The sequence below is a fragment of the Phalacrocorax aristotelis genome, chromosome 1 (genome assembly GCF_949628215.1).
Source record: "Phalacrocorax aristotelis chromosome 1, bGulAri2.1, whole genome shotgun sequence".
Taxonomy (NCBI): Eukaryota; Metazoa; Chordata; class Aves; order Suliformes; family Phalacrocoracidae; genus Phalacrocorax; species Phalacrocorax aristotelis.
The window spans coordinates 21,954,184-21,966,706 of record NC_134276.1 but is presented as its reverse complement, the minus strand read 5'-3'; the positions used below and the strand labels follow the sequence as shown (position 1 = coordinate 21,966,706).

Sequence of the window (12,523 nt, the reverse complement as noted above, 5' to 3'; positions counted from 1 at the left end):
AAGCTGCATAAAAGATGTGGATGCAAGAAAAGTTAAAGAAGGCCTTAGAAAAAGACACAATCTGAGCAAGTTTGAAGGTAATGTTTTTAGAAAGTTATTAGTAATAAACATTGCCTTTGTTTGCAATAAAGTCCAGAAATTAGATTTTCAGCTGGGATAAATAAGAACTGAAGTTGCAGGTTATTAGCCTTTCTAATGTACCCCTGAGCTAATTAAATCTTTGACTAAATTAAGATTTTATGTTTAAATCTCTGCCTTTTTACCTGTACAACTGCAAGAACAATTTTCCATTGTGACCCCTGTGCTCAAAGTCCAGATGCAGCCTGGGGCAATGCTTCCTTGGCCAAAGTCTGCACTTTAACCTTGAGAAGACTCCCCTTGGAGACCAGGGGCAAAATAAAGGGGATGAGAAGTACTGACATTCAGGTGTGGCTACCTGGGAAGTCCTGTAATAACAATTACTAACATAGAGATACCCTTATCTCTTTCACTGCTACTAATTTTAGAAAGATTGTTCTGTGAGCTATGAAACCTGTAGATGAAGTGACAGGAAGGTCTTGCCACCTTCCACCCATAGTACCTGTTTTCCTTTTCTGCGGCACAGCATTTGGAGATGCCTACAGGTGCAGACAGGCGCCCAGTGTACAGAGGTGTTCACAAAAAGGCAGGCCTACACCCACAGAGGGCCTTGGTAAAGAGCCAGCCAGCTGGTATTTTTGAAGGTTTTTGTTTTGTTTTCATAAAAAGTTTGAAGATCCAATGTGCACAGCCTGCCGTGAAGGGCACGGGTTATGCAGCAAGTGTGGACTAACGTGCGCACCAACAGACAAAGAAGGAACTGAGATAAGGAAGGGCAAGTGTAGCAGTGTGGATATCATGCGGTCACACTGTGGGACATCTCCCTGACATTAGTAGGATCCTGTTATTGTTAATCTTACTTTTTGTATACAGTGTGGCAGAAAAGAGTTCCCATAGATATAAACAGAGGGAGGAGAGTAACCCGCAGATTCAGAAGGGAAGCGCATCCATCAGCAGCAGCCGATGAAAATAGGAACTAAGACAAAAGCAGATAAAAAGGACAGCGAGGCTGACCCCTTTAACAGGGTTTATTTCTGGCTTGTGCTGTTTTCTACCTCTGGCTCCCTTTTCTGCAAGAGGTATTTTGATAAAGAGGGGAAGGCAGCTGCTCTGCTGGGACTCTTAAGGCAAGAAATAGGTCTCTTCCCTTCTCTCTTCTCAGAAACTCCGTTTGAGGAAGGTGAAGGAGTGATGGATGCTATTCAAAGGGGATTGAAAACAGGTCGGAGAGATTTGTATGCATGTGGGGAGCTCAGGGAAAGGAGGAGGGGAGCAGAGCAATGCAAGAAGGACAGGAGGCTTGCGTTTGACCTGGAGCAGGCAGGGGAAGGTGACTGTCTTGGCTCTAATACACGTGTTTCATGAAAACAGGCCACTTTGTCGGCATTGTCTCCTTTACCTCTTTCAGTGCCCACGTTCTTGGGTCCTTTGCTTACCCTGTTTGAGATTGCTTTTGGTATTTTTCCTGCCGACATAGCATTCCCTGTTTGCACTCATTGACCCAGCCATTGGGAACAAAAAGGAGAAAATAAGGTTGTTAAACACAATTAAAGAAATGCCATTCCCAATAAAATCCCACTAAAATCTTGCTTAAAAACAAATTTCTTTGGTGAAATGTAGGTATCACTGAGGTCAGTGGGAGTTCTACCATTGTTTTGAGTAGAGGCAGTATTTCAGTTCATTAATCTACCTCCTCTGCCTCCTTCCACTGGTTTAATAACTTGCTCCTGGACAAAGCCTATCAGTACAGCAGCACTGAAGTGTACAGGCTATGTGAGGCTCAGGATAGCTGAGAATCAGGTTTCTCTTATTTAAGTACCCTGAGCAGAGCAATAAATGGGTAATACTTCAAGCACTGTGTCACAGTTTGTGATTGCATCATATCTATTGCATAAGTGATCTTTGAAACGTGCCTACATTTCACAGTGATTATAACAACATAAAAGCTGCGTATGAGGCTATGAAGAATGTAGCGTGCCTGATCAATGAGCGAAAACGAAGACTAGAAAGCATAGACAAGATTGCACGTTGGCAAGTCTCTATCGTAGACTGGGAGGTAAGTGTCGTCAGCCTGTCCCTTTTCTGAGCAAAGGTACTGTGTACAGTACTTCATGTCCTCTACAGGGAATCCAATGATTCTGTTACTGATTACCTTGTTTATGAGTCAGGAAGAGCAATATGTATTAACACGGACACTTGTCTTTGAGGTGATACTGGATTGAGATGATTTATAGAATCTTCTGTGGATTTTTGGTAGTTCTTTCAGAACTTGAACCTGCTTCACTGACTTTAATGAGTTTCCTCCTGATTTGTGCAGAAATGAAGTAGAACAGAACCACATTCATTGAGTTTACCTGTATGAGATAATCTACGTTCTATGACATTTTCAAATCTAATAATAAAAATAAAAGAAAAACTAATAAACTTAAGACTTTATTATAAAATGAGACTGGTTAGGCACACAGTAAGATCTTAAAATATTATTTACTTACTACATATATATATATATATTCTCTTAGGGACCAGACGTGTTAGCCAGAAGCTCAGAACTGATCCACTCAGGAGAATTGACCAAAATATCAAAGCAAGGAAAAAGCCAGCAGAGGACGTTCTTCCTTTTCGACCATCAACTTGTGTTCTGTAAAAAGGACTTACTGAGAAGGGACATCTTGTATTATAAGGATCGTATTGACATGGATGAGATGGAAATTGTGGACGCTGAAGATGGCAGAGACAAAGACTTTAACATTAATGTCAAAAATGCTTTTAAGATAATAAACAGAGCAACAGAAGAGATTCATTTGTTCTGTGCAAAAAAGCAGGAGGATAAAAAGAGGTGGATGGAGGCGTGCGAAAGTGAGAGGAGAAGAGTTCAGGAAGACAAGGAAATGGGTGAGTGGAAGGATTTCCCCTATAAAAGGTGGTAAAACCAAAGGGCAATGTTCTTGCTTTTACGCTTCTTTATCCTTTATGCAGATGTGCACTCTGCCTTCTGGGACTGGTGTCTCTTTCTTACCCGACATGACCTTTAGCTGTGTAAGTGAAGCCTGTTCAGGTGTGTTTGCCCTGTCATTGTGGACCAAAGGTCCAGGGCAGTTAGCTGTCATCCGCCTCACAGTGTAACCCATGTGATTCCGATGCATTATGGAGCAGAATGAGATATGACAAGATGGAATTCACAAAGACCAATCAATAATAAAAATCCATCCAAAATTGTAGCACTTTCATATAAATCAATGGTCCAAAACAACTGTTCATAAAGGACACTGTTATACAGCCAATCAGCAATAATTGTAGATTTATACTGCCCATGTCATATAATGGCACTGTCTGTGTCCAGGAGAGCTGTGCAGTTGCACCGTATCATCAGTTACAGACCCAAAAATAGCACCACTGGGCAGTTTACAGGGAAATTAAGCCTAACCTTGAGTAAGCAGGGAAAAAGGCAGCAAATCCTAGGATCGGCTTTAGACCCACAGCTTGTGGGACATTCTTAAGGGCAGTGTCTTTTGTGTGAATGTACATTTTTGAGAGTTATTTGATTTTATTTCTTATATAGTCTCATGTTTCTTTTAAAATCAGTGACAAAAGTTCCATTTGCACAATTCCATTGGCAAAACATACACAAAGAAGACAGCAGCACTAGTAAGAAAAATAAAACTCTTTTTAATGTTCCTAAAGAAGTAATGAAAATATTAGTGCATCTGTGTGTGTTGACTGCATGAGAACTTCTCCTTTTTGTAACACTTTTCAGGCCTAGGCTTTGGATGACAGCAGGTTAGAAGTGGAAGTGCAGTGATATAACTCAGAAATTATTAAAATTTAAACAAGATGCCAAATCTCATATTCCATGTTCTCTTAAAACACCTGGTCAGAAGAATAGGAAGACAGGAATAACCCTTAGATTACAAATGTAAACCTTTGTACCTTAGTGGCTTTCTCTTGTTCGATACTGTTGTAAATATGACAAAAATAAGGCCTTTTCCACATGTATTGTAGAAAGTCTGTAAGCTGAAGAAAATACTTTTAAGTTTACCAATTCATACTCTAAAACCAGTTTTAACTCTTCCCCATTGCACCAACTGTTGCAATTAACCCCAGTAGCCTCAAGTCTAGAGTAAACAGTGAAGCAGCCACAGGTGTACTTTCCTCAAACTTTTCAAGCTTTTCCAAACTAACTCTTCTCCTGTGCTGAACATCACAGTGTGACATTATGATCCTGTTGGGCACGACACTGATGGCTTTCACAGGCTGCTCTGTGTAGAGCTTGTTCAGTCACCTTGTACTCAGGGGGATGGGTGGTGGCTGCCTTTCCTAATTCACCTAAAATAAAGTGGATATTGCAAAAGGGTGAAGGTGATCAGAAGGTAATAAAGCAATGCAGAGGATCCGTTGATGAGTGTCCAAACAATCCCTCTTACAACAAAGTTACAGAAAGCCTCCTCCCCAGCATATGATTTGAACAGTAGTACAGTCATACAGAAGGGTGATAGGAATAAACCATAGCTCCTGCACTTTTGTGAGCAGGACTGAGCAAAAGAAGATAAAATGTGAACATTTTCCATTGCCATCCTTTCTGAGGAGCGTTCCTGAGCTCTTTAAATTTGTATCTACACCTCCTCCTGCAGTGGTTGCTTTATGGAGCACTGTGAGAGTATGTTGAGCAGGCTAAATACTGTATGGCAGGATGCTTCTGAGGCTCACACTAGTGCTTGCCCTTGGCAGTAGCAGGTCCGTCTTGTGCAGGCAGTGGGGTGTTACCATTCCTTTAAGTGACAAAGTGACACTGCTGCAGAAATCCCCAAGCATGAGGAAACTGCAAGGGTGTAGCAGCTACAGCCCTAAATTTCGTAATTTTTCCTACTGGGACCTCATGAAAATCAACATACGATATTCAAAAGGGTAACCATTCAACAATGGTGGCAGTGATAATGATGAGATTTGTCATAACAGCACTAACCCTTATTTAGAGCTGGGTCACAAATTCCCATGGTGCTGAGCACAAGGATTGCAAGGGAGGGTCCATAGTGCTCGCTGCTTTTCAGGCACTGCAATATAGTGAAGAAAATTCAATATAACAAGAAATGGTATTTTTGATAATGGCACATGCAGTCTTTTCTTTTCTGCCCATGTAACATCCAGTCTTCTGGAAACTTGCTTTTCAAATGCCGCAACTCATTATTCTGATGTACCTGTTTTGGCACAGGTATCACGAACCAGAGGAAAGATAGGTGAGTTGTAGTAGCTAATGCCCATCCGCTCTTGTGAGTCACAGTGGCTTGGATGTTTTATCTGTTACCCAGAAGACTGCTTCTTTTCTAAAATTTCTCTTTTTTTGGCAAAATGGAACATTTCCTTTAGCCAAAACCAGTGGAAAGATGCCAGTATTCTCAACCTCAGGTTTAAATTTATCTTGTTGATTTTGTAATCTGTCTTGCTGGGCTTCACACAAAGCCTCTGATCTAACTACTCTGAGAACAAATACATACTCTTCCAATTCAGAACTGCAAATGGCATTTTACTTCTATTTTCAAATATAGTTTGTTTCAAGTCGCTGTCTCCCAAACCATATCTAGCTTTTCTTAGCTTTTATGAATATATGGGAAGAAAAGGCTACAGCCAGAAAATCCTTTTCCAAACCACTAATAGTAACCCTAAGAGAGTGGTCTGATCTCTGTTGATGAAATTGCTTTTTTTTTAAATCTGTTTTCTTGTTTGTATAAAGGAAAAAAAACCCCTGCAGAATAAAATAACTTCTGCTACCCCAAAATTATGGCTAACTGCTGTTGTATTGTAAGTTAATAGGCTGATTTGTAATAACGTCTTCCTAAGTTCAGGCTGAAAAAGTAAAGGGAATTTTAAAATATAGAGAAGTGTGGGAAGATGCCAAATGGAACCAAACCAGACGCTTCATTGTGACTTTGAATTGCAACTTTTGTGCTCTTTATGTGCATATGAGTGAAATGAGAGACAGGATGTGTACCCTGTTGTCTCCTTGTGCAAACGTAACATACCCATGTGTCTCAACTGTCCTGTACACCGGGAGAGGAAATGGAGGTGCCTGTCCATGGGCTTCAGATGACACTAGTCACTGGCGTCACCTTTCATAGCAGATGCTTGGCATCTCTGTACTCAGCACAGATCAGTCACACACCTACCACATGATAGTAAATAGCATAGCGTTGACCACGTACTATAGCATCATGTAAGTCGTACAAGTATGCAAACAAGTACGTGAGAAACCGGAGTGAGGGATCCAGCCCCAGTCTGATGCAGCTACAACTACATCACAGCCTGCTTTGGTATCTGGCAGATTATATGGTACTGTCTCCTCCGAGTGGCGGGAAAGATATCCAAATTTGTACTACTGCAATACCAGTGACTTCAATTTGTTACCCCAAGTTAGCTCAGAGTGAGTGAAAAAAGAAACAGGTTCTGCATTTGTGATCTATTACTTGGTGGCTTGTAGCTTTCAGAAGTGTTCATTTACACTTTTTTAAAAATTTCTTGTTATTTGGACTTATCTATAAAAAGAACTTTTTGTGTGGTTTGTTCCCTAGTGATTGCCATTTGCAGGAACTGGAAAACAGCTTTTCCCAGTAATCTACAGACAAATTAATCTTCCTATTGTTATCCCAGTGAAAAACTATCTCTAAATTTATATGACAAGGTAAAACATACTTCTAAAAACTTCAGGTATATACTATTAAACTTTACTAAAAAATGTTTAAAATTTAGTTTACTTATTTGTTATAATTTAATGTAGTCAAGTATTAGATAAAGTGTCTTTATACCAGTGCCCTAATTTACACTTTGACATAGGAATGGAAATCTCAGAAAACCAGAAGAAGCAAGCCATGCAGAATGCCCGAAAGTCAAGGCATGGAAAAATTAAAGGTGGGTGTTCAGAATTGTTTTACATTCTTACCATGTTCCAGTGTTCTTTATGTTAGGAAATAGCACAATCTGGCTATGGTTGAGTTCTTCAATCTTTTTAAAAATTTTCATGGTTTACATGGAATTCAAATAATTTCCATTGACCTGTATTTCAATACCAAATTCCAATGCCTTTGTAAACTTTCTACTAAATCAGCTCCCCAGAATCCTTCAGACAGGCAAGTCGGTATTGTCTTTATTACAGAAGAAACTGAAGAGGTAAGGCAAGTGGTTTATTTAAGGATGTAAGAAAGCGCACGTAGAGATTAAATTGGAAATGAGGGTTCCTAATTCCTTCCTTTGCTTTTACTCAAACAGCATGTTCTACTTGAGCAGTTCTGTGCTTTGTTTAAAATATCCTGAAGTTCTTTTTGCAAGCCAAATGTTGCTGTATTTATGATAACACACTCAAAATGGCTTCCTTCTGTCCTAGACTAGAAGGATGGGGTAGAAACATCTTTCTCTGGAAACAGCTTTTTTATTCCTTTTCTCTCTCAGAAAATGTGTTGTGATTTTGTCCTTATCCATCTTAAAGTCAAATTTGGGAAAATCTGTAGTGCACTGAGAGATTAAACCAAGAAAGTGGGACCAGATTAGTCTGAATTTAGGAGTGAAGGAGTTGATGTTAGGTAGTCCTCTGCTGCCTGGGGGTAATACTATTAAAGCATTTTCTCTTTATCAATCACTAGATGCCTGTAAAACCTGTCCAGATTTTCAGGGGAGTGGCTGAAAATTGCAATCAGGATATTGTATTCAGAATTCACAAGGGTCAAAGTCTGACAATATTAGACTGGAAAAATATTTTCCAAATTGAAGAAATAACATTGTTGCTGGTAGCAATATTTTACCTAGCCTTATTCCGAGAGTTGACTAAACTATGAGTATCTACTCTGTTAAGTCCTTTGAAATACCAGAATGTACCTGTGCAAACAATATAGCCAGGCTTTGAGAAACTGCTGCTTATTTTTGGTAATTCTGTCATGTTATTTTTACTGGTATTATTCTCCTCTTCAGCCAAATCAATGCAGCAATTAAAAAGTCTTAACATCAGAAAAGGTGACCTTTAGCAGTGCTTCCATTCAAGATCATGGCAAAATTCATACTGGCTTTATTGACCATTGAATTTGGTCCATGGTCCTGTGCTTAAATTTTCCCAGTATTGATTGCTCTGCTTGCTGACTCATATGCTTTTTTAAACTGTTCCTTTTGCAGGTGTAAGCTATAATGGGTGTCCTGTGCCTCCTCCACACCAAAGCCTGCATCCTATTCATCAGCGCCACATCACTGTGCCTACCAGCATCCCACAGCAGCAGGTTTTTGCCCTGGCAGAACCCAAGCGGAAGCCATCCCTCTTCTGGCATACCTTCAACAAACTCACCCCCTTTAAAAAGTGAGGGAACAAGGACCTGGGAAGGACATCAGCATGGAGGGAGACTTACTCCAGAGAGGGACCTTGGAGATATGGTTAAGCTTATTTGAACTCAGTGAGTCTCCTATTCCAGAGGGAAAACCTTGGGCTCCCTTGAGCCAGAAATACAACCTGTGTCTAGAAGAAGAATGAAGTTCCTCAAGACTGCTCTGAAGTCAATGTGGCCACCTGTTAGCATTGCTGATGAAGAACAGTCTCCCTTCTGACAAAGACAACTTACTGTTACTCTGAAGCAGCAGTATTTGATCTCTTAGTTATGTTGAAGTAGTGATGAAATCATGCAGGTCATTGTAACATTTCATTTTTCTTAACCTTATATTGACGGCCAAATTTAGGATAGAGAGGAATTTTTCCTTAGGGGTATATCAGCAAGGAATCTTAGGAGAGTTTTCTCCTTCCTTGTAGAGCACTGAGCAGAGACCACCCATTAAAACCAGGTGGAGACATCCCATGTGATTAACCAGCTGTTGCAGAGTTTAGTGGACCCTCATTCTTCCTGTCTTTTCCTATTAAATTGCCAAATGGCAGGAGAATATCCCACAAGGCCTTACCATATTCCAGATTGGAACAGAGAAATTTTATACTGTCATATAGAAACATGAACAGAGTGTGAAATGGACTATAAAGATATGTGCATTTATTGCACACAAGTAGAAATACGAGGAGCCATCGGCATCTCAGATTGGTTACTTTCAGTCACAGCAATACACTGCATGCATGTATGCTCTTCAGTATAGAGCTTTTATATCACTTTTTGCGCACTTCCTCCCCTGAGAGACGCTTCTTTATATTTCCGGTATGTTTATTTCTCTGTGTAAAAAGTATTTTTTTATTTTCTAACGGAGATAATGTGAATGTACAAAGTCAGAGTTGAGTCAGTACGTGCTGACTGCTGGCTATGTTACATAGTTCTCACACTTTGTATTCATATAGCTTGACTTAGGAAACGGATAAATGGTAATGTAAATATGTTGAAGTGGTCTGGATCCATGCTTCTTACAGACAATTGCCAATGGGTTTTGACCAATTGTTTCTTCACAAAGAAAGAGAAATCCTTTCTGGAAGGGACAGAGAAATTGCGTGGACTGGAGATGGATTTTTTGTCTCAAGAGTCATCAGTCTGTATTGGAAGGCGAAGAACCTGACTTGATTAAGGTCAACTCTGGCCAGCATATGCAATATGTGATTTGCATTGCTTCGATTTGCCGACGACATTAAGTTGATTTGGGAGAATAACTTTTAAAAAGCCACCAGGAAGAAACAGGATCTTGATATTTGCAGCACTGATCATTTCTGCTTGATAGCTCTCATTAAGGATGACAAGACTGCTGGTAATATGGAAGGAAAGACAGACTCCATATGTTTCAGAACTGATTTTCTATGAATGTCTTTACAATACTTTATCCTATGCTGCTGATTAGGGGCATTATCTAATGATAAGGATAGATCCAATGACAATGGACACAATCAGCTTTGTCATGAATCTGTAATATATGAAGAACAAACAAGGGGCTAGAGGCCAGGCATCTTTACAACAATATAAAAAAGCCTTATTTTAAACACGTATTTGTTCCTGCTACTATTGTTACCTCTATATTTTTATTTATCGTCAGTGTTGTGAAGCCCACTAGTGACTAGATTTTGTGATTTGATAACTTTGTGGCAACTTCTGCCCAGGTTTGTGGTTTTGATTTTAAATTACATCTTTTGACAACTGTACATTTCAAATGCCTTGTGTATATAGCTCAGCAATAATGCAAAGTCTGGTGATGCTCAGCTGAATTGTTCACTGAATAGTGGACTTCATTGTTTGTGCTTTCCCGTAGCGATGGAAGATGACCTGAAACAGTTAAGAACTGGAAATATGCACTGACATTTTCAACGATACAGCTTCAAGAAAATGCACAGGAAAGTTAGTGAAAAAAAAACTGGCTGGGTTGTATTTTTCTTTTGATGTTTAAAACAAGCCATTTCTGTTCAGATTTTTTTTTAAAAGGATAATTCTAAATGCTCAATTTAAACACAAGGACCAGACTTCCAAATGCAGGCATGGATGCATGCCCTTCCCCTTAAATGAGTAATCCTTTTGTGTTTCCTACATACCCATTTTTGTGGGTACTAGCCACGTTCAGGCCTGCAAACCAAAGTGATGCATGTACTGTGGAAGTGGAGATGATGTTTTTCATATTCACATTTTGAAAGACTTGTTCTAGATGCAAAGTCTGAAGTTGGATTGCAGTGCTCACCCAGAAACTTTCCCAGCTGGACCCGAAGACATTGCAAATGTCCACACTTACATATGTGTCTTTGCTAAAACCTACTTCCTTCCAGGGCTCGGTTCTGTGGAGTGCTGGGAAAAAAATGAGGTTTTGGGATGTATCTTCTGATGTGTCAGTGCCCATGAAGGCTCTTCCCATGTAGCAGTGCTGGTGCCTTAGCCCTAAAAATGAACAGAAATGTTTGCATATGGTTTTGGATGCAGCAGTTTTTTTCTCAAGAAGTGAATTTCAGAGAGATAAAAAGCAAATGTTTGATGGTGCAGATTACTCAGGACAGTTTTACATGTAGTACCCTACATATAGACATGGTTGTTTTATAATGTTCTCTGTGTCTTTCTTTGCAATCTGACCTTGCAACAGATTAAGATAAAATACAACAAGACAGGCCAAATTTAGACTACACCATAATCTTTTAAACAAATTATAGTTAAATGAAAACACACAATTACATCATCCAACAATTAAGACACATATTTACTTGGGGTTCAGCCTGACTTTAGAGTCTGTGGGAAAAAGAGTTGCAACTAAAATATAAAAGTTTGTGGTCTAGCAACTCTTGCACTGATCCTCCTTCTGATGACAAAACTTACATATGATCAGAAAGGTGTGACAGCAACATCTGTTCTGTTCCTCTTGCTTTTGCATGCTTTAAGTTACTATAAAAAATTGTAGGGCAACTACTAAGCACATTTGTGCCTCATTTAGATAAAGCACAGCCAGAGCCTTCCCAATGGCCTGCTGAGCAGATAACCTCAGACTTTATGCATGAGATGCAGTAAAATATAATTGTCCTCAAATGTGTTCCCACTGAGTTAGGAAAATGCCAAACCATAATTGCATCTAACTCGGAACATTTGATGTATAAAATAATAAGATTGTTTTACAAGTGGCTCTTGCCATGCTAAATTTCACATTGAGTTTTAGTGGTCAGTGTAATAATGGCATTCAAAGACAGACTACTCAAATGTTCCACATTTTAGTTGTCTTTTGAAAATAATTATAACAGAGTTTTGGAGCCAAAGGTCTTTAGCCATAACTAAGACAGTACCTTTCTTTGACTGCCTTTCTGCTTTTTTTCTATATGTGTGGCATTTGTATGTAGGAGATGCCTTCTGAACGATCTCTAATTTAAAACTATTCATTGTAAATACTAGGGATGACATGCATATGTATTTTATTTTGACTAGTGTTTTGTAACATTTTCTCTTACACACATTGCTTTGTGCATCCCACCATCTGTGTGCTGTTACACGTGTTGTAAATGAAGTGTCCTGGCTATGGAGCAGACGAATTGGCTGTTGACGGCTGAAGTACAATGTACAGGACTGCAGTAGCTTGATGTGCATTTGTTCTGAAGTAACTGCTTTACAAGGTTTATTTACTCTTGGAACATTGTTTGTCAAATGAATCTATTTTCTGGAAATAAGTACAAACTTACATTCCCATTTTTTTTCTCTTATTGTACGTGTTTGAATTAAATAATGTACAAAGCTGAAGTTCCTCAGCTGTGTCTTATAAAACTTTATTGTGCAGTTTTAAAATTGTTGGTTTTTAATTGTCTACAAAATATCCTCTGTGATGCAAAAATGTATCAACTGTCATATTTATTTTATTACTTTAAAGCAAAAAAGTCACACCCTCCTTTCTTGGTTTTGCAGTAACGGCTACAGTAATTCCCAGCATGAGTTCGTTTTAACAACTACTAAACCTGATTCTGGGATGGAAGTCTTCATCATTCAGGCAAAACCCATCCTTGCCACTGTCCCAGCCACAGGCATCTGCAGTCACTGTGCTTCACCTT

At 39.3% G+C, this 12,523-nt stretch overlaps 1 protein-coding gene across 8 annotated transcripts in view; it reads left to right on the top strand.

Annotated features, from left to right (window-relative positions):
* Positions 1 to 12,247, top strand: part of SPATA13 (spermatogenesis associated 13) — an 82,889-nt gene extending 70,642 nt beyond the window's left edge. For 6 of the 8 annotated variants that reach the window (XM_075083786.1, XM_075083758.1, XM_075083766.1 and 3 more), the window contains 5 exons: positions 2,005 to 2,134; positions 2,598 to 2,970; positions 3,661 to 3,723; positions 6,901 to 6,975; positions 8,227 to 12,247. In XM_075083786.1, the coding sequence (XP_074939887.1) occupies positions 2,005 to 2,134; positions 2,598 to 2,970; positions 3,661 to 3,723; positions 6,901 to 6,975; positions 8,227 to 8,408 (823 nt within the window). In that variant the 3' untranslated portion in view covers positions 8,409 to 12,247. The remainder of the gene's footprint in view (positions 1 to 2,004; positions 2,135 to 2,597; positions 2,971 to 3,660; positions 3,724 to 6,900; positions 6,976 to 8,226) is intronic. The other 2 variants (XM_075083793.1, XM_075083819.1) reach the window with 1 other exon arrangement.
* Positions 12,248 to 12,523: the final 276 nt, after the last annotated feature.